The sequence below is a fragment of the Stegostoma tigrinum genome, chromosome 1 (genome assembly GCF_030684315.1).
Source record: "Stegostoma tigrinum isolate sSteTig4 chromosome 1, sSteTig4.hap1, whole genome shotgun sequence".
NCBI lineage: Eukaryota > Metazoa > Chordata > Chondrichthyes > Orectolobiformes > Stegostomatidae > Stegostoma > Stegostoma tigrinum.
In genome coordinates this window covers 27,764,463-27,787,167 of record NC_081354.1, presented here as the reverse complement: position 1 = coordinate 27,787,167, position 22,705 = coordinate 27,764,463, and the positions used below count along the sequence as shown (strand labels likewise).

Genomic DNA, 22,705 nt, shown 5'->3' with positions numbered 1-22,705 from the left:
AACCCACCTCACATTGGCACTTAAAATTCTGCCCAGTGTTTCTGCAGATGATTGTTTATCCATTGCTAAATGCATCATTGTGATCTATCTTTCATGGAATTGTGCATAAATGGAGAACATGGCTGAGATTGTTCTGATGCTGTGCTGTTTAACAATAATTCTTGACCTTTTTCCTTTAATTTTTACCATATGTTCGATTTGTATTTTACTTTTGAAAGAAGCCCTTAGATTCCTGGGAGCAATTTTGTTTCCAAGTGAAATATGAAACTCAGCTCCAAGTATTTTCTCAGCTTTTTCACGAAAGGGGCGTGCTTTATTTTCAACAAGTTGCGATATGCTGCAGCAACAACTATATTTTAAAGATAACTTTACCAATGCTGTCTGGAAGATTTTATTCTCTGTATACTTTTAAAAACCACCCTGTTTTCCTCAGTCTGACCTCAACTGTTTCGCTAACTTGTGTATCAGTTGCACCACCTGATGTTGGAAAATGGCAATTGGCTACATTAAAGTACAATGAAAATCTTAGATATTAAAAACGGTAAGCATGAAAATAAAGCTAACAAGGGAGGGACAAAACCCAAGCTGAGATCTTGAAAACAGTGGGGGAGGATGGATTTATGTCAATCCAAAGCTCAACACTCTTCCTTGCTACCTGCCTGTGTGCCTACCAAAGAATAGGCAAATATTGGATGTTGTAAGTTGAGACGCATGACTAGCGAAGTTTACAGAAATTAAATAGTGGCCTGGAAAGCTCTTAAAATTTAGTATAAGCATCTTGAAGTCATTTTTCTTGGGATTTGTGATCTAATGGAACTTCAAAAGATTAAAAGTGTTGGGAATCTGAAACTTTGTGTGGTTGATTACCGTTGGTGAAGTAATGTTATGAATCCTCATTGCACTTTAACATTATCATAAAGGATTACTAAACCCAACAAATTTGGATGTTGATATGCTAATGTGTGTTTATAATCATGGATAAATTTGTGTTTCTGCCAAACTTGATTATGTCACAACTGTTTGCAGAAGACGTGGCATTATATGTATAAAGTACAAATGAAGGAGAAAACAGCATTCAAAAGAACATGTATCTCAAGTAAACGGGGCACACTTTGTAAATTTCACGTTTGGATATATAATTCCTATTGGAACGAGAAATATTAAATGCATTTACAATTTAAGGTATCTGTTTCCCATGAGAAAGATAATTGAATTTGATAGTTTTACGAATCTTAAAGCTGATTAAGTGATGTATATATCTTGAGAGAAGTTGACAAGTTTACTGAAGTTACTCTCCACTTCTATGGATCAATTGCAAGGCAACATGTCAAATTATGTGTAGTTTAGGTTATGCTACTTTAAAATGGCAATGGTGAGGTTTCAGAAGAGAGTGATTCTTGGGTAGAGCTCCAAGGACTGAGAAACTTACAAATTTTTTATCTGTGCTGATTGAGAACATGACGTTATCTTTAAATGCTGAGAATCATTCATAGCTTTTAAACAAGCTGCTAGACCAAGGCAGTAAAATCAATCAGAACTAGAGGACATAAGATCTTAAGCACACAGTAAGCAAGATTTAGGAGTAGTAAATGAATAGTTCAGATGCTCAACTGAAGCTGAGTTGATTAACTCAATTTAAAAGATGCTGAATAAAAATGGCTTATGCTGAGATTTTATATTTGCAGCAGACTGAAGATAGATGTCAAAATGGGAGCATGGTGACAAATTAAGATGAGAGATGCAGCTCATGCTTGCGAACTGAATTGAGATATTCTGAAAAGCAGTTAATTGTTGTATTTCATCTCCCCAGCGTAGAAAAGACTATATTCACCAGCGTTGAATACAGTGTAATAAATTGAAAAGAATTCAAGTAATGTTGCTGTTCACAAGGAAGGATTGTTTGTGGACTCTTTCTGTGCTGTGACTTATTTGAATTCTTCAAATCCCTCTCCTTATAAAGAACTTGTCTTGAGTTCGAAAATACGAGTTCAGTTTTAGTCACCTACATGGTGATCAACTTGTGACAGCCATTGAAGTTACTTCTTGGCTGTGCAGCTTACAGCGGGTATTACTGAGCAGTATGGTACCCTGCAATATTATTGTAGTTGCTTTAGCACATCTGTTTTTCAGATGATTGCACATACTGTTTACTTCAAACCCAGTCAAGTCCTCTTGTATTTTTGTTCTTTTGGGGAAAGATTCTCATCTTTAGTTTATCATGTCACACCATGCAATGATCAGAAAGCCTTTTGGGCTCTTCACAGCATTAAGTAGAATGTTGTGGTTTTGAGAATATAGTCTACCTTAAAAGGTGGTTCAAGAAAAGTTTAATGTCTCCTGAAATGTTTATATATCACTGCTGCTAGTTTGTATCAAGTGGCTTTTTTTGTACCACTGTTGTACAATTTCTAACCGATCAAAATCACGGTTGTGTGCAAATATAGAACCCGACAGATCATCTTATTTTGCTTAATGTTTGAAGCATAATGAACTGTTTTTAAACTTTTTTTTGGGAAGTTGTGATTTTCATTGAACATGAAGCAGGCTTTTCTTAAATCAAGAAAATATTGTTTTTATTCACATGATACAAAATAGAGACTCTTGATCTTTACATCATTGACTAACCTAAAGTTTTGCATTAGGAGAAAACAGTTAAAAAATGAGTTAGATCATTTGAAAATCGCTGTCAAAGGTATCAACCCAAAGGTGTTAACAAAACTCAAATTTATAAGAGAATGTCACAAACTAGCATTGTTTAGACTTGCTACCAGACTCAAAAGGCAATCCAAGTAGTAACTAATTGGATATTAAAATTCTTCATCTGGAATACATAGCCATCAATGATTTCTGCGGTCAAGACACCTCGACTACAGATATTGCTGGAACAAAGACTTGTACCTAAGTTCATTTTACAAAGAGGAGGATAGGGTTCTGAAAAACAATTATAGTTGACTCAAAATATTAGCACTGTTTGACTCTCCACAGATGTTGCCAGACCTGCTGAATTTCCTTTGCATCGCAATGTTAAATGAGTCTATCCTTTATTCTGGAACTATGTCCCCTGGTTTGAGATTCTTCCACTAGTGAAAACCTTATCTCAACAGCTACCTTGTTAAGCCCCCTCAGATTTCAATAAGAAAAAAGGGTTCTTTTAAACACCAACGAATAAAGGTCTAAACCTATTTATTATTTTGGCTGCCAAGTTGCTCATAATCCCTCAGCTGAAGCACTTTCCTCGTCCCTACCTATGTCATTTAGTATGTGTGTCGACCATGACAACTGGATTCTTACCTTCCCAATCTAAGTTACTGTCAAACCCCAGAAAAGATATCCTTAACCATGGTACCAGACAAACAACTCAGCCTTTGGGACATCTGTCTTTGCTACTGAGAACAGCAGTAATAATTCACCAAACCACACTAGCCCTCCATTATGATGATATCTTTGCCCCCCTTTCCCCCCCCCCCCCCCCCCCCCCCCCCCACTCCCCCACAGCCCATCATTGAATAGTGCTTCGCTCTATGACGGTTTGGTCAGTTTGTGCATTCTGCAATCAGCCTGTGCCATTGCCCACAGCATGGGCAAGATCTTTGCACCTGTTGGACAAGAGCTCTGGGCTCCTTGGAAACTAAGTTCCAGATCCTAATACCTGCCTCATTCTCTCAGACCATGAATCAAATATCTGGAATCATTTTAGGAACAATCGTGCTCATTAAATTAATGTCCAGATAACCCTGCCCCCTCCCTGATGTGTTGTGGTGTCAGCAGCAAGGATTCCAACGCATCATTCTGAGCCAAAATGTCTTGAATACCCAACACTTGCTGCAGATTTAGTTACAATGGATCCAACTGGTGTCCACCAGCTTCCAAATACTAAAGCTGCAGCACATTGCCTACCTAGCCATTTTTACTTTATTAAATATTTTAGTGAATGTTAAATGGTTAAGTGATGCTAAATACTTGTAGTGAATTTTCCAACTGCAATGTTCAGCTGTGATAATATCTCCTGATACAAACTACTTGGCTAATCAAAAGTGAATAGGAAAATATACCCTGGGAGAAACAGTTAACGTTTTGAGAAGGGTTCTGAAGGATAGTTATTGGATCCAATTCAGTTTCTCTCATCACCAATGCTGTTGGAGCTGATGTTAATTTAGCATTTCTCAGATACTGGGGTGCTGAAATAGTGTTTTGCTTGGATAACTCCACAGCATTAAGATCTGGTTAGGGACCTTCTGAAAGTACACAAGACATGAGATTAGGTGGGCTTGCATGATTCTGGCTGTTTGAACAAATGGCACTAATATGTATTTCTCTAACGTGTATAATCTATGTGACGTATAACTTATTTTCAACAACCAGAATTAACGTGGTGAAATCAGGAAAGTTTACTGGATGGTTGGCTCAGTTGGCTGGACAGCTAGTTTACAGTGCTGAGTAATGCTTCAATTCCTGTCCCAGCTGAAGTTGTCACAGAAGACTCTCCTTCCAAACTCTCTCCTTGCTTTGGGCGTGGTGACACTCCAGCTGTTTAATGAGAGAGCGCCCCAGTGATCCAATTGGGAATATTGTGTCTTTAACTTTATGGGTAGCACAGTGGTTAGGATGGTGCCAAAGTTTGATTCTAACCTTGGGTGACTGCCTGTGTGAAGTTTTCATGTTCTCCCACTGCCTGCGTGGGTTTCTGCTGGGTGCTCTGGTTTCTTCCTCTTGTCCAAAGATGTGCAGGTTAAGTTGATTCCACATGAAAAATGTGGGGTTATGGGGATAGGTTGGTGGCTCTGGAAGGGACGTTTTATTTAGAGGGTCGGCTCAGACTCAATGGGCTAAGTGGCCTTTTCTGCTCTGTAGAGATTCTCTGATTCTAGGGATTACAATTCTTCACATTCACCAATTTGTTCTTGAAAATCCTTCTCAAGCTGTTCCGTTATGAATTGTTTCAGTGATTACCTCTGTAATAACTGGTCATCCTCCTGATCCGGGTTCAATCTTCCCTTGTGCTCAAATCCACCCCATGCTTAATTACAGGCACGCCTTCGGCTTTTCCCCTACAACTAACTTCACCAAGCTAAAAGCCGCCCCTGGATTTTCCTTGTGATCCAATATTGCCGATTTATATGAAGTAAATGCTGCTTGTGGTTTTTCAGCCCCCAACCCTTAAGCTTTACTGACCTATTATTGGAACATGGGTTCTTCTGAGACCTCACAGCTTCTAGAACTTCCCTGGGCCCAGGCTATCCAGTGATTGAACGGCTGCAGGACTTCACTGAACATGGGTAGTTGAGCTGCTAACAGCGTCACTGCCTAATATGGAATGTGCTTCTGTTCTTCAAATAACAACTGAGCTGACACTTGAGCTTCCCTGAGCTGATTGCTCCACGTGGTTTTTTTGAACTGACCTTCTATGACCCCTGAACTGTCCTCCGTAACCTATTTTTAAAAAAAACTTTGCAGTAAGCTCCATCTCTCTCTAGGTGGAATTGAAAGTTGGCAGATTCAAGAGATGTTATATGGCTTGAATGTTATTTTTCATAAACTATCCTGGTATGCTCAGTACATATCCAGAGGATTTCTTCACAATAGTGATGTGGACTGTCCTGAGCAAATATAAAATTAATTATTGGAAAATAGTAATATATTCAATTTGTTTTCATTAAGAGCTAGTAACAGATGTTATATTTTGTGGCTGTATTTGAAGTATCTTTACTACGTAAGTTTTTTTAAAATCTATTTATACTCATTTTAATCTTATTGAAATTTTTAATGTATGTGGTTTTATGTTTAGTGCATGTTTTTGATCAGCTAATAATCTGTATTGATTTTAAGGTACATCTGGCTGGTAGTTCTGTAAATACTAAGTATTTTTGGACTTGTGTAATATCTGTCATGAGCTGATTGATTTTTGTCACTATTCTAGCCTGCCTTCTTTATACCTTTTCCATATTAGGTGTTATTTGAAGTAATCACCCCTCTCCCACAAACTTTGTAGACTTGTTAATCCTCTGTACACATTTAATGTTCATTGTTTTCAAAAATAAATAATTTTACTTTCACTGTTATTTGCAAGAATTTAGATGAACTCAGAATTAAATATTATCAATGTTTCCATATTTTCTTTTCTTCCCAACTGTCCCACCCCCCCAAAAGAAATCGGCAATACATTTTGAGTACATGCTTAACGTAGATGTTTATTTTATGCAAGTTAACACTTCATTGAATTGGTTGCTCTGCTTGCTTATTTTTTAAAAAAAGTTATATTGTTCTCCTTCATATCTATAAGGAGTTGAATGGGGTTCAGCTTGCATCCAAGAAGTGATTGCATTCCCTATAACTCTGCGCAGCTTTATGCAAAGATTAACGCAGATCTTGCATGTTGTAACCAGATTAAAGGATTAATCTTTATGTTGTGCTAAACTATTGATTACTTTGGAATTGGTGGATACTAAGTACACATCAGAAATTTTAAAACTTCATCTTTTTTGAGTTCTAAATAAATATTGACATCAAAATGCGACAGCAATAAAACTTCAATTGTACTTGCAATAGAGAAGTTGCTTCTTCATAGCACAAGGAGTTAGAGTTGTGAACGTAGCCTAGTCCATCACAAAAACCAGCCTTGCTTCTGTTGACTAACTCTGTTTTTACATTTCCTGCTGCCTCTCGAAAGCAGCCAAGATAATTGAGATCACTTCCTGCCTGGTTACACACTCGTCCACCCTCTTCTGCCGGGCCGAAGAATGAAAACATTCTCTCTCGCCCCCACCACCCCCCCCCGCCCCCACCTGTTATGTAGCTGTAACACAGTATCTGCATTCTGCTCTAGTACCCCAATGTACATATGTGAGGTATGTTTTGTCTGGTTAGCACGCAAAACAATACATTTTGCATCTACACGTGACAATAATTCATCAAATCAAATCATTCAAATGCCTTTTTAAGAAATGTAATGAATTGCATTGTCCACGTTCTTAATGAAGACCAGCTCAATGGGTTTCAAAGATTTGCATTTGATAGTATCTTGTAGGAACGACTCAAGCAGAGTAAAATCAATTCTGCTTTGAGTAGAAGAATTAGAAATAGCTTTAGACCTGAACCATGTGCTGCCTTTCAATCAGTCGATTCTATTCAGAACCAAATAAACAACCGTGGTGAATATATAAATATGACATTGACATTCCTATTTTAATAATAAATCTGTGACTTAAGGTGTTCACGCTAAGCATGAATGTGAATTTCACCTAAAAGCCTGAACATCATTACTAAGGCCCTATCAATCAGTGGAACAAAAACTACCTTGATCTCTGGATCAAAAAGACATTTCAATGTGTGTTAACTGTCCAGCAGGAAATATCTTGAACATATCTAATGAGCTGGCCCCAACAGCCTCCTGTGGGAGAGAATTCTACAGGTTCACAACTCTGGGTAAATAAATAATTTCTCATCCCTGCCATGAATGGCTTACCCTGTATTTTTAGATTGTGACCCCTAGGTCTGGACTTCCCTAACATCAGGAACATTCTTTTGACGTCCAGCCCGTCCTATCCCATCAGGATTTTATATGTTTCTGTGAGGTTCCTCCTAATTTTTCAAGTTACAGCAAGTACAACCCCAGTCGATCCAGTCTTCCCTCATTTTGCCAGTGCTTCCATCCTGGGAATCAGTCAGGGTGAACCTTGAACCTTCAGTGGACTTCCTCAGCGGCAAGAATGTCCTTCCTTGGACTAAACTGCTCACAGTACTCCAGGTGTGGCCTCGCCAAGGTCCTGTATAACTACAGCAAGACATCTTTACTCTGATACCCAAATCCTCTTGCTATGAAGGCCAGCATGCCATTAACTTTCCTCACTGCCTGCTGTACCTGCATGCCAACCTTTAGCGACTGTTCCACTATGACACCCAGGTCTCATTCACCTAACCTTTTCCTAATCTGCCAGCATTCAGATAATATCTGCTGCCCTGTTTTTGCGACCAAAGTAGATAACCTCACAATTATCCCGTAGTAGTGCATTTTCCAAGTATTTGCCCACTCGGGTGGTCTGTCCACGTCAACCTGTAGCCTTTTAACATCCTCCTCATAGCATACATTGCTACCCAGCTTAGTGTCATCTACAGATTTGGAGATATGGCATTCAATTCCTTTGTCCAAATTGTTAACGTGTATTGTGAACAGTTGGGGCCCCAGCTCTGAGCCCTGTGGCACCCCACTTGTCACTGCCTGCTGCAGTGAAAGGAGCCTGTTTATTCCAAGTCACTGCTTCCTGTGGCCAACCAGTTCTTTGTCTGCGTCAATGCATCATGTCTGATACCGTGAGCTTTAATTTTCCTTACTAATCTCTTGTGTGGAACTTTGTCAAAAGCCTTTTGAAAACCCAGATACACGACAGCCACTGATTCAACCTTGTCCACTCGACTGGTCACATCCTCAAATTCCAGAAGATTCACAAAGAATGTTTTCCTTTAGTGAATCCATGCTGACTAGTAGTGGTGCTGTCACTGCTTTTCAAATGCTTAATTATTACATCCTTAATTGACTCCAGCATTTTTCCCCCATTACCAATGTCAGGCTAACGAGCCTGTAATTCCCTATTTTGTCTCTGCCCTTTTTTTAAGGTGTGGGGTTATATTAGCTACTTTCTGATCCATTGGAATGCTTCCAGAGTCTATGGAATGCTGGAAAATGACCACCAATACATCTATTATTCCTAGTGTCACTTCCTTAAGTACTCAGGGATGCAGAGCATCAGGCCCTGGGGACTTACCAGATTTTAATCCTGTCAACTTCCCCAGCGCTCTCTTCCTGACTAAGGATTTCCTTCAGTTCCTCCTTCATGCCTGACCCTCTATCTCCTGGCATTTCCTGAAGGTTATTTGAATCTATCTTGACTGAGAAGGGCACCGAGTATTTGCTCAACTGGTCTGCTAGCTCCTTGCCCATGATGAATTCACCTGATTCTAAGTGCAAGAGACCTATGTCTGCCTTCACCTCCCTTTTCCTTTCCGCCTGTCTTACCTGAAAAATGAATAACCCTGGATGTTGAGATCCCATCCTTGGTCATCCTGGAGCCAGGCCTCTGATCCAATTGACATCATATCTGTACAGTTAATTTTTCTTTTTATAAATGTACCTTGCATTGAGACATGGAGCCTTCTATATGCAAACTATTTTTTGTGTTTATTATCTCAGTAGATTTTACCACTGGACAAGTCAGTTTACTGAAATCTAGTGTAGAACTTAGATCACAGAACATAAAATCTCCATGGTGTGGAAGCAGGCCATTCAGCCCTTCAAGTCCACACCAACTCTGAGCATGTCTTCTCCCCCGAATGCCTGTAACAATACATTTCCCACGACCAATCCACCTAACCTGCGCATCTTTGATCTGTAGAGGAAACAAGCACCGGGAGGGGAGGGGAACCCACGCAAACTCGGAGAATGCACAAACTCCACACACAGTCACCCCAGCGTGGAATCCAGCCTGGATCCCTTGTGCTGTGAGGCAGCAGTGTTAACCACTGAGTTACTATGTCACCTTGAGAAATAATTATTTTCACCTAATGTCATCTTTTACTGAAACGTAAGTATGTAGTCCTGAAGATGTTTTAACAGTAAACATATAATACAACAAACTAAGTTATTTATTTATAACACATTTGAAAGGTTTTGAAACAACACATTTCAAAACAAAATTTCATCTATTTCAACACCATTGCATAGTACTCGAATACCAGAAAGAGAGTTCCCCTTTTTCCGAAATCCATAGGTTTGACATGATTTGGTTATTTCCGTTCCTAGTTGTGACAGTTTGTTCACCCTTTCCTTGATTATTTGCACAACTGAGCTCAGGCTTTTTTTTTGAAGCTTCAGAAAACTCCTTCCGGGTTCAATTGAACATCTGGTCTAGAGGTTTTTAAATTTATTCATGGGATGTGGTCATTTTTGCAATTACTGCCCAGCTTTAATTGTTCAGTCGGCAGTTGGGGGTCGACCGTGTGTGTGTGTGTGTGTGTGTGTGTGTGTCTGATGTCACATGTAGGCACGATCAGGTAAGGACAGCAGTTTGATTCCTTAGAAGACATTTGCGAACCAGATAGGTTTCCTGACTATTGACATTGGTCTCATGGTCATCATGAGACTCTTACTTCCAGATTATTACTTCAGATTCTATCATCTGACATGGCAGGATTCAAACCTGGTTCCTTAGAACAAACTAAAAACCTTCTGTTACCTCAGTATATTTCCCAATTCCAAATTAATGCTTTTCTCCAGAAGAAACTGTTCTTCCATCTGATCTCAGCCAGATTTTCTGCACACTTCAGCCTTTATTTTGTTACAAAAGCTAAAAGTAATCCTTTATTCTCCTAAACCAAAATCTAGATAATTCCTTTCAATATACTGTCTTTCCAACTGTAATATTCTCATAATACAAAATAATTTCCATTAACACTCTGGTTAGGTCCCAGTCAACTGCTGTCCAACCCAAGCTGATTTAAAGTCAAGGCTTCAGAAAGATGGACGTGATAATTGTTAAACTCCTTCATACGCATAGACCAAACACCACGTACCACTTGTTCAAAATCCAAACTCTAGGATTAATATAATTTCTAAAAACTGCAGATGCTGGAGACCGGAAACAAAAACTGGAATTGCTGGTGGAGCTCAGCAGATCTGGCGCACTCTGTGCAGAGAAAGCAGACTTAATGTTTTGAGTTCACTGGCTCATTAGAACTGAACAGCTCGGAAAAGTGGTCTTTGTGCTGAAGCTGAGTTTGGGGAGAGGTGAGTGGATGCTTGGAGATGGAGCATAGAGAGAGAGAGTCGGCTGAATGAGTGATAATGAGAGCTGAGAGTTGGTGAGAATGCATTGGCTGTGCTAAAATAAACTCAGGTCATGACAGGACCCACTGTGGCGGTGGATAAAAGTTATGAAGGGCTGGAACTCGGCTTTGAAGTTATTGAACACCCTTGAGTCCTAGAGGCAGCAGGGTCCCCAGCAGGAAAATGAGATGATATTTGAACTTATGAATGAGCTAACTGGAACGTTACAGCAGGCATGGATGAGTAATGTTGGCATGGGAACATAGTGATGTGTTGAAATGACAGGCAACGGGAATCTTGGGGGTTTTTTTTAAACAGACAACATAGATGTTCTGCTAATTTCCTAGCCCTACACTCATACCTAAAACATCTGGACAACAATAACACCTGCACCAAGCTCTTACTAATTGACTACAGCTTCATCTTCAACACTATAACCCCTACCAGACTAATCTCAAGACTGAGACCTATGTTTTGGCTCCATCCACTGCAACTGGATCCTCACTTCTTGATCCACCAACTCCAATCTGTGAAGGTGGAAAACAGCATATTGTCTACGATCATCCTCAACACTGACGCCCCACAAGGATGCATTCTCAGTCCCCTGTTATATTTCCTATACACCCATGACTGTGTAGCCAAGTTCTGCACGTGCCATCTACAAGTTTTCTAAAGACACCACAGTGATAGGGCAAATATCAGACAACACTGGGTCAGAATAGTGGAAAGAGATAGAATACTTCAGTGTCATGGTGCACTGATAACAATCTCCCTCAATGTTAGCAAAACAAAAATATTGATCATTGATTTCAGGAAGTGAAGAGGAGGACACGCCCTTATGCATGAATAGAACTGAGATGGAGAGGGTCGAGAGTGACCATAACTGATCATCTGTCCTGGACCTCCAATGCAGATGCAACGGTCAAGAAGGCACAACAAAACCTCTTCTTCCTCAGGCAGCTTAGGAAATTTGACATGTCCATAAGAATCCTGACCAACCTTTATTGATGCACCATAGAAAGTGTACTGTCCGGGTGCATCACATCTTGGTACGGCAACTGCTCTGCCCAGGGCTGTAAGAAACTGCAGAAAGTTGTGTGCATAGCCCAGACCATCATGGAAACCAAACTCCCACAACTGGAGAGAAATTGAATTGTCTAGAGGTCACAAAAGTGCATGCATACAGGTTTTAGTAGTTAAAGCTGAGACAGGAGAGGGGAGAGATGTTTATGAAGGTCGAAACATCTCATCATTTAGGATACAACTTGTGCTGAAGATGCTAAGATTGGCAACAGTTTGGTTCACTGCGGACATTTGGAGTCAGTTGCTAGATAATGATGTTTATGATGTGGGCTGAAGATAGTGGCTTTGGTTGGCTTCATGTTTAGTGAAAGAGTTTGTAAAACAGCTGAATGCTTAGATAGAATGCAAAGCAGTGTAGAGTTCAGAGACCGAGACAGAGTACATAAAGCAATGCACAGTTTAGAGAGTGCCAGTAAAGGAGCTTGGATATCGAACAAGTCTTGGCTAACTTTTGGGAATATTTTATTTCTCAGTGTCATTTTTGACTCTAAGAATGCTAAGCAGTTAATGCTTGTAGGTCATGGCCAGCATCCATGCCTTGTATATGTAACCTAGGTTCAAATCTCATTATTGAACTGAGAGAGAGCACAGCATGATTGACTGTCCTGAGTTTTCGGTGAAATCATTTCTTCCCACTTCAGGGAAGCTATTTGAAGAGGAGTAGGGAAATTCTAGTGAACTGGTCAATGTTTATCCCTCAGTCTCTTGGCCATCTATCTTATGCTGAGCTATGCTTGCTTATGACCATTTTGATTCATAGCCAAAAAAAAAACTTTTGTAGAAGTGAGGTAAATGAGACTGAGTTGGCTCAAATTTAAGAGATACTGGGAACTGCAGATGCTGGAGAATCCAAGATAATAAAATGTGAGGCTGGATGAACACAGCAGGCCAAGCAGCATCTCAGGAGCACAAAAGCTGACGTTTCGGGCCTAGACCCTTCTTCAGAGAGGGAGAGTGATGAAGGGTCTAGGCCCGAAACGTCAGCTTTTGTGCTCCTGAGATGCTGCTTGGCCTGCTGTGTTCATCCAGCCTCTCATTTTATTATCTTGGCTTAAATTTAACATGTCTCAGATGCATGATCAAAACATGAGTCAAACCACCCTGGCATACTCTGGTAATTAATGTCTGCATTAGATCTTCAGTATTGTGGAGCATAGGTGCAGTCCTATTACTAGGATCTGTAATTAAATTCTGTCTGATCTAAGTACTGAAGTCTGTTAGTGTAATCACAGTTTGAATCAGCAAAAATGGTTTTTATCAAGTGTCTTTTTTAAGTATGGTATAGGGGTTGAGCTGCAAGTTATGTTGTAGCTCCATGCACGTGGATGCTGTTTTTAAAGGCCTCTATGCAGAATTGGAAGGGAAAGGGATAAAGCTGATCTCCGAGATGACTTAAAGATCTAATGTGGGGGTTGGGAGGAAACGAGAAAACTAAAATTATGTAGTTTGCCATGTCATATGTTGATAAATTGTAGCATTTTTAGCTGTTTAAGCTTCATCAATGCCCCTGTTCTCAACTGGATAGAAGAAAGCCTGAAAGATATATAGTGTGAGATGCAGCAGGAAGGGTATTCGTTCTAGCTCTGGCATCCACAATGTGACTTCTTAGCAGTTTGCTTTTGAGAATATTTGGCATGATTCCAAACGTACCAGATCCTCAGCTGATTGAAAAACCTTTTTAAAAACTTCACTGTAAAACTGGAAATTGAGGAAATTATGACCATGATTAACACTTTTTTAGAGCCACAGCTAAACCCTCAAATCCTGCTTCAAAACACAAGGATATTGATCAATTTAACAAGTGAATTGCTGGATGTTCTCACATGTTAGTATTATACAGGCATTGTTGTAATTTTGAAAATCAAAATGATAGTCCAATGTCATCTTCAAGACCTAAATGACTACTCATTTTGTGACCTATAAAGAAAGGAAGCAATTTGTAAGCTTCTTTCACAATTCAGTTACAGTATTCACTTTCATTTTCTGTTTTTCAGGTGCAGGAGACGTTGTAGCCATAATGATTCCTGAGCTGAAAGGTCGTGAGATAATGAGCCTAATTGAAAGAAACATCACCATAATGATGTACATAACAATTGGAACACGTAATTTACAAAAATATGTCAGTCGTACCTCAGTTGTATTTGTCTCAATCTCGTTCATTGTGTTAATGATCATTTCGCTGGCTTGGTTAGTTTTCTACTATATCCAGAGGTTCAGATATGCAAATGCTCGTGACCGGAATCAGGTAAGATCATTTTAACACTATTTTGGCCTACAGTTTGCTGATTCTTTGATTTTTTTTTTACAAATTTACGTTTTAGGAGCTGTTTGGCCTGCTGTGTTCGTCCAGCCCCACACTTTGTTATCTTGGATTCTCCAGCATCTGCAATTCCCATTATCTCTGATTGCATTTGTATAATGCCTTTGTCATTGGATGTTATCAGGAATACATTGCCTCAGACAGTAATGGGGGCCAATTCAATTGATAACAACCAAGAAGGAATTGATAAGCATTCAAGAAAAACAAAAATTCTGTGCAGGGACAAAAGGATAGAAATTGGTCAATTGGATAGTTCTTCAAAAGATTCAGCACATTGCCTTCTACATGATTTTGTGAACACGATGAGGTTTCCCATGGGCTGAGTCAAATGGTTGGTTGAAGAGGTGGACTTTAAGAAGGAAATTAAGAGGGCAGGTAGGTAATTTTGATATTTGGAGAAAAAAATTAGAGCATGCATAGGGTCTGGGAGGTTGAAGCCATTACTGTTAATGTTGAGATGAAGGGTGGGATAGATACCTTTTTGACAAGTAGATTTCTTTTTAAATGGAGAAATATTGTAGAGACTTGTACAAGTAGACTATGGATTTTTAAAACATAGAATGCATTCCAGAAGATCCCCTGAAGAATCCTACAGATTAAAATGTCAAAGAAACAAATCATTTTCTTTGATACAATACCAAAGCTCCCTTTTTAAGGCGTTAAGTTTCCTACAGTTAATGTTTAATTATAACCAAATATATGCATATTTAACATGATTAATAGGCACATTGCTGAGGAACTTGTTTTTTTAAATCACCATGAGAAATTTTGGTTATAAATAGGCGTCTTGTATATTGTAAAAATAGATGTGCCAATCACTCCAGAAATTAAGAAAATCAGTAAACTTTGCTGTGCAAAAAAGCTTTCACAGGTATTTTTTTAGTAAAATCATCTCAACTGTGGTTAAATGATATTGTTTTTTTCTTCTAAATGTTATTAGCTTTTTTTATTACTGCAAACTGATTAAAATGCAATAAGAACAAGTATTGTAAAAGGGGTCATGGTTTTCTGCATTACCTATTATGCCTGCAAGTTGCCTGTTTATGTTGATAGAATGATCAGTGTTGTGTAGGGTTAGATTACAGAACATTTTGAGATTGTTTGTTTGTTTGTTTGCTTTGGTAACATGCATTACCACATCATGTCCATAGGACTGTGTAACAACGTATTATCTTTATGGATGATGTGATGATACTGTACCTTTTCAAGATATGCGTTCTGTGCGCTTGTTACAGAGGGGTATTGTCCCAGTGGCACCAGACAGGTTTTAAAGTCAGAGTGTAATACCTCATGGAATCAGGCCCTTCGGCCCAAACTGGTCCATGCTGACTCTGGTGCCCACTCAACAATTTTTAACTGCCTGCATTTGGTTCATATCCCCCTCCAAACACTTCCCATCCATGTACCTACCCAAATGTTTTTTAAACGTTGTTTTTGTGCCTGTCGCAACCACTTTCTCTGGCAGCCCATTCCAAATATGCACCACTCTCCTCACATCCTCCTGAAATCTGCCCCCTCTCACCTTAAATCTGTACACTCTAGTTTTCCATTCCCCATCCCTGGGAAAAAGACTACGTGCATTCTTTCTGTCTGAGCCCCTCATGATTTTATCTGCCTCAGTAAGGTCACCGCTCATTCTCCTACATTCCAAGGAATAAAGCCCAATCCTGGCCAACCTCTCCTCGGAACTCAGGCCTACTATTCCTAGCAGCATCCTTGTAACTCTTCTTTGCACATTTTCCAGTTTAACTATGCCTTTCCTGTAACAGGGTGACCAAAACTGTACACCACACTGCAAGTGTGGCCTCACCAATGACTTGTACATCTTTAATGTCCCAACTCCTATATGCACTGCCCCGACCGAAGAAGGCCAGCATGCTAAATGCTTTGCTCACCACCCTGTCTATCTGTGCTGCTGCATTCAACCAACTATGTACTTGTACTCCTCAGTGCCTCTGTCCCACAATACTCCACAGAACATACCATTCACTGTATGACTCTGACCTCGGTTGAACTTTCCAAAGCCCAACACCTCACGCTTAGCTGCATTGAATTTCATTTTGCAATCCTCAACCTACTTCCCCATCTGATCACCATCCCGCTGTAATTTTTGATAACTTTCACTGCTATCAGTGATACCTCTTAATGTTGTATCATCCGCAAACTTACTAATCATGCTGTGTACATTCACATCCAGATTGTTTATGTAAGTGACAAAAAACAAAGGTCCCAGTACTGACCACTGTGGCACACCATGAGCCACAGGACTCCTGTCCAAGAACCAACCTTCAGCCATCACGGTCTGCTTCCTACCATCGATGCCATGAGTAGCTGTCCCTGGATCCCGCACAACCGAACCTTTTTGGTAAACAGCTTTTGAGTTCTCTCTGGGTTTTATTTTAAAATGAGACAGACAAGATAAGAGCAGACAGAGTCAGGGCTCACAGACCCCAGAAGGTTTTTAGTTTTACTTTCAGCTATTGAAAACGTTTCTGCTCGCTGTGGAGGCAAAGTTTGAGTTCCTGGTAGCTGTAGTGAAGTCTTGTATAGCAAGGCTTCCTCTTAAAACTCAAAAGGGTCAATTGTTTCTTTCTTTCTGTACTGGAAAGAGGCAGCATGTGAGAACCATACCTGTTTTGCTGAATTCTATTTTTTGTCAAAGGTATTTGTGAAATACTTGATGTTCATGGTTAGGTAATACATTTGTTCCATTGAAATATTTAATAAGAAAGTCTTACGACAATTCTTGTCTTTGTACTAAAGTGTTTTTTGATTAAAGCCTGGTGGTGGACCAATCACATTGCATCTACCACTACACCTACCACTTCAAATAAATATAAAAGTTATGGTCTCGGCTATTTCCTTGCAATACTTCTGTGTGTGCCTGTGTTGGAGAGGCGGGTGTGGGGGTGATGTCTGGTCCATAACAACATGATAACTTAAATTTGAGGATGTTTATAAGGGTATGTGGAATAATCAAATAGAATGGTCAAAAATTCCAAATGTGACACAGCATTCCTCTATCCATTTGTCTTTTGAGCTGTGTGGCTCTCTTGTAGAAATCTTGCCCTCCTCACTTGGTTTATCACATTAGTTAATAATCTTGCTAGGTCCTGGGTAGCTCACCCTACTCTCAGTTGAGTGATCTGTAATATGCCTTCCACTGACTCCCCTAGTAATTTTTTATGCTACACAAGGTCTGTCTAAATTGGCAATTCTCCTGAGTTCTTCATATGTGGATAATGTTAGCTCTGTGTTACCTGGTCATGACTGCTGTAATTGTTTGAGGTGGACCAGTAAGTTGATGTGACATTGTCCAATCAGTCCTTGCTGCAATTGTCATTCTGAAGAAGGGTCACTGCCCCGAAACATTAACTCTGCTTACTCTCTAAAGATGCTGGCAGACCTACTGAATATTTCTAGCAATTACTGTTTTTGTTGCTGATCTAGCCCCTTTAGTATCTGCATCATTCTGTACTATGAAATCAGACAACATGAATGTGTTAGCTCCATTTCTGGTGCTGGTTGAACAGGCTCAGGATAAACCAAGGCATGTGTAGTCAATCTCATTGTGTGGACCTTTGTATAATCGCTTATGCATTTATAGAGAAACGGGTAATCCTGGACGTTAGAAGTCTGTTCACTCTACAGAACAAATGCAGACCAACCAACTTAAACTCAGTCAATGAAGGGACTGTGGTTTGGCTGCACAGATTTACATGCACTAAATAAATAAATCTGTGAACCTTGCATGGCCAAATTATTCCAACCAAAATCTGACTGTGGGCACTTCTGTGGTCATCCGTAACATCTAGATGCAGGCAACTATGATTTATGCTGTAGTAATCCTTTGTTGCACTGCAAAGTACTATTTTAAATGAGTAATCAGTACATCTTATTCTCCTTGTGCCCTATTCATCCTGACCCAGTGAAGACGATCATTCCCCTCCACCCACTGCATCCCAAAACCAGTCCAACCTGTCTCAGTGATAATGGGAACTGCAGATGCTGGAGAATCCAAGATAACGAAATGTGAGGCTGCATGAACACAGCAGGCCCAGCAGCGTCTCAGGAGCACAAAAGCTGACATTTCGGGCCTAGACCCTTCATCAGAGAGGGGGATGGGGTGAGGGTTCTGGAATAAATAGGGAGAGAGGGGGAGGCGGACCGAAGATGGAGAGAAAAGAAGATAGTATAGGTGGGGAGGTAGGGAGGGGCTGGTCAGTCCAGGGAAGACGGACAGGTCAAGGAGGTGGGATGAGGTTACTAGGTAGGAGATGGAGTTGTGGCTTGAGGTGGGAGGAAGGGATGGGTGAGAGGAAGAACAGGTTAGGGAGGCAGAGACAGGTTGGACTGGTTTTGGGATGCAGTGGGTGGAGGGGAAGAGCTGGGCTGGTTGTGTGGTGCAGTGGGGGGAGGGGACGAACTGGGCTGGTTTTGGGATGCAGTGGGGGAAGAGGAGATTTTGAAGCTGGTGAAGTCCACATTGATACCAGTCTCTGCCTCCCTAACCTGTTCTTCCTCTCACCCATCCCTTCCTCCCACCCCAAGCCGCACCTCCATCTCCTACCTACTAACCTCATCCCACCTCCTTGACCTGTCCGTCTTCCCTGGACGGACCTATCCCCTCCCTACCTCCGCACCTATACTCTCCTCTCCACCTATCTTCTTTTCTCTCCATCTTCGGTCCGCCTCCCCCTCTCTCCCTATTTATTCCAGAACCCTCACCCCATCCCCCTCTCTGAAGGGTCTAGGCCCGAAATGTCAGCTTTTGTGCTCCTGAGATGCTGCTGGGCCTGCTGTGTTCATCCAGCCTCACATTTTATTATCTCTGTCTGTATTAGTGGTCACTGTCAAACTGACTGGCAAACGGCCTCTTGGTTTGCATTGCAAAACTTGACGTGCAGTGATTTTTCGCATTTTGCTATATTTAAAACCTATAATCTGAATTTACAAAATCAATTAGGCGGAGTAGCTGGCAGGCTGAACAGGTTGTTATAGGACACTGTAAGACACTTGGTGTCAAGTGTTTATCTCAGGAGCATGTGAACCGTCAGTGAAATGATCAATATGAGTACCTATTTTGGGAATTTTTCTAGGAATCTGTTCATAATTTAACTTTAAATTTTAGAATGTTTGTGATCTGTTATGCCTTTGCTTTCCAGGCACCTTTATCCCGTGTCTTTGAGGTAGACTTTGATCAACTGTTTGACTTTAGGGAGTAAGAAGCAAGGTTAGGACACTTCACCATGTTATAGTATATTCTAGTAGCAATATTGATAAAATGGCATACTTTTCTGTTTTGTTTTAAAATTTGGAACAGCTATTAAATGATCGCACACAAACATGAGATGACATAATTAGACTTGGAGGTGCCCAAGATTAGAATTGGCAAGGCTAAAATGATGCTATGAGAGCACAGCAGGTGGTTGCTTAATCTGCATTTGAATTTTCACTCTCCATCTGCAGTTTTCACATTATATAAGCAAGACTGAAAGTTGGCGATTCTGTCTTTTAAAAGAATTGACCCATGTAACCCTATATGTAATTGATAGCAAAACATGAGAATGTAACAAACATTATGTGCAAATTTGATCTCTGATTTTACTATTTTGGATGAATTATCGCTATTCATGTAGATAAACTACAATATTAAACTTTAATCAAGTGTCAAAATCATGACAATCTAGTTTAGGAATATAATTGCTACTCATGCAGAGCCCAGTAATGGGTTAGTTTTCTAAGATTAACTTTTAAGGGTTAAAGGTTTTGGCAAATCATTGAACACTATGTATAGAGACAAAAAAAAACTGCAGATGCTGGAATCCAAGGTAGACAAACAGGAGGCTGAAAGAACCCTGCAAGCCAGGCAGTGTCTGGAGGAAAGGAGCACTGAACATTTTGAGAATTACCCTTCTTCAGGAACCCTGTGTATACTCCTATCTATAATCTGATAATTATAAATAGATTTATCTGATTGAAATAGTTTTTTCTTTTTCCATTCATGAATACTGTGTTTTTGAAGATTGTGGTGGAACATTTAGAATACTTCAGAAAGAATCCCTCCAGTAGGGAAACGGGCCGTTCGGCCCAACAGTTCCACACCAGCTCTCCGATGAGCATCCTGCCCAGACTCAGCCACCTATGGTATCCATGTAACCCTGCATTTCTCATGGCTAGTCCACTTAACCTAAGCATCCCTTGACACTGAGAAATTGAACATGGCCAATTCCCTAACCCACACATCTTTGGACTGTGGGAGGAAACCGGAGCACCCGAAGGAAACCCAGACACACTGGCAGAATGAATACTAAAATTATTTCTAAATCTTTAAAATTGTAAACATGAATTGAGTACAGTCTGCAAAATTGCCAACAATTATTAGATTAATTACGAAAGAGAGCTGTAAGTCATCTGTACAGTTTAAAAAGCACTAAATAAGTTAAAGAATTGTGATTTTTTTTTTAAACTGTCCACTGGCAGTGCTGCAGTTCGAGAAAATTTGAAACTGCTAGATACTGAATCGTTTAGAGGTGATGAACACTTCCCAACCTCTTTTGAAATCACCATTCTGTGTCTGTTTGTGAGAGTGTGTGTGGCTGCAATTGGGAACTAATTGCCTGCGCTATTTTGGTGCAATGAGAAAGAGTGGAATCTTGTAGGAGTGTGAACGACGTGGGCTATAGTGAAAAATGAGGCCTGTCTTGACAGTGGAAACAACTGGGTCATAGAGATATACAGCACGGAAACAGACCTTTCATTCCAACTCAACCATGCCAACCAGATAACTTAAATCAATCTAGTTCCGTTTGCCAGCATTTGGCCTATATCCCTCTAAACGCTTTGTATTCATATACCAATCCAGGTGCCTGTTAAATGTTGTGATGGTTCCAGTCTTTCACCTCCCCTCCTACCACCCCTCCCCTCAAAAAAACCTCAACTGCGTCTTTTATTCTGCCTGTTGAGGTGAGATTCTTGTTAGGCAGCAGTGGGTTGGTTATTGAAGAGTATTATTGCTTGTCTATGTCCTTACTAACTGCACATCTCATCGCATGAGTACGCTCCTTTCTACCTTTGAACATACCTGGATGCCAATCTTTTCTGGGATATCCTGACAGTGGCAAGTTGTTTCATGTGTAGCACGTGGTAGAATAGGCTAGATTTGGTTAGGAGGTATATCATAGGGGAAGAGAAAGTAGTTAATGAGTTTGATCAGATATGGCAAGAGATCTTGCTTGGCCTTGCAGAGAGAAACCTTCAATGTGACCTGAGTCATAGACTCAGCATGGAAACAGTCTCCTCGGTCCAACTCTTCCACACTGACCAGACATCCCAATCTGACCTAGTCCCATTTGGCCCATATCGCTCTAAACCTTTCCTATTCATGTACCCATCCGGATGCCTTTTAAATGTTGTAATTGTACTCATTTCCACCGATTCTTCTGGCAGTTCATTCCATACATGCACCATCCTCCGTGCGAAAAAGTTACCCCTTGGGTCCTTTTTTTTTTAATCTTTCCCCTCGGAACATTAAACCTACGCCATCTAGATTCCCCATCCTAGAAAAAAAGACCTTGACTATTCACCCTATCCACGCCCCTCATGATATAAACCTCTAGAAGGTCACACTTCAGCTTCTGACTGATGAAACTGACACTTGGCCATTTTTATTTATTCAACCCTTAATGTTTAATTTACGTTAGAAAATGTTGTATCGGTTTTCTAATGTTGTGGCATTTAAAGATTTAAACACTTCTCAAAAATGTACATCTTGTTGGTCAAGAGATGAGAAAGGGATGAAGTTATCTCACATCTTCTCATTTGTAATACCCTGGCCTAATTGCCCTTGAGATGTGCTGGTGAGCCACCATCTTCAACTGTTACAGTACATCAAGTGTAGGTGCTCCCACATGCTGTTGCATCAGTCTAAAGTCACAAGGATAGCTAGTAAATGGAATGGAAAACCTACTTCTTATGTTGACCTTTCTGCAAAGCACATTTTAAAGAGCTCCAACACGCATTAATATTTTTTTACAGCCCATGAAAAGCCTGCTGATTATTAGAACCAGCCTACAAAAGACCACAAACCTTAAAATGGGACAGTACTCCTTTCTTTAAAAAAAAAAGTGACGTTTGTTTTGTGGAACCAGACAGCAAGGTCATTAGCTCAAAATCCCTAATATATTTTTGCAACATAATTAATTGAACAGATAAATGAGTAAAAGGTAGCTTGTAGAAAGCACTACTTCCAAGAATTTTGTTAGTGAGCGAGTTTTGAGAAGATTTGTAGCTCAGGTTGAGGTTTTGGATGTGAGTTTGCTCGCTGAGCTGGAAGGTTAGTTTTCAGACGTTTCGTCACCATTCTAGGTAACATCATCAGTGAGCCTCCGACGAAGCGCTGGTGTTAGGTCCCGCTTTCTGTTTATCTGGTTAGGTTTCCTTGGGTTGGTGATGTCATTTCCTGTTCTTTTTCTCAGGGGTTGGAG

The 22,705-nt window shown here is 40.3% G+C and overlaps 1 protein-coding gene across 2 annotated transcripts in view; it reads left to right on the top strand.

The window, feature by feature from the left end:
• The window catches only part of rnf150a (ring finger protein 150a), a 120,172-nt gene that overhangs the window by 30,877 nt on the left and 66,590 nt on the right, over positions 1-22,705 (top strand). For both annotated transcript variants that reach the window (XM_048537512.2, XM_048537503.2), the window contains exon 2: positions 13,894-14,144. In XM_048537512.2, coding sequence (XP_048393469.1) covers positions 13,894-14,144 — 251 coding nt within the window. The remainder of the gene's footprint in view (positions 1-13,893; positions 14,145-22,705) is intronic.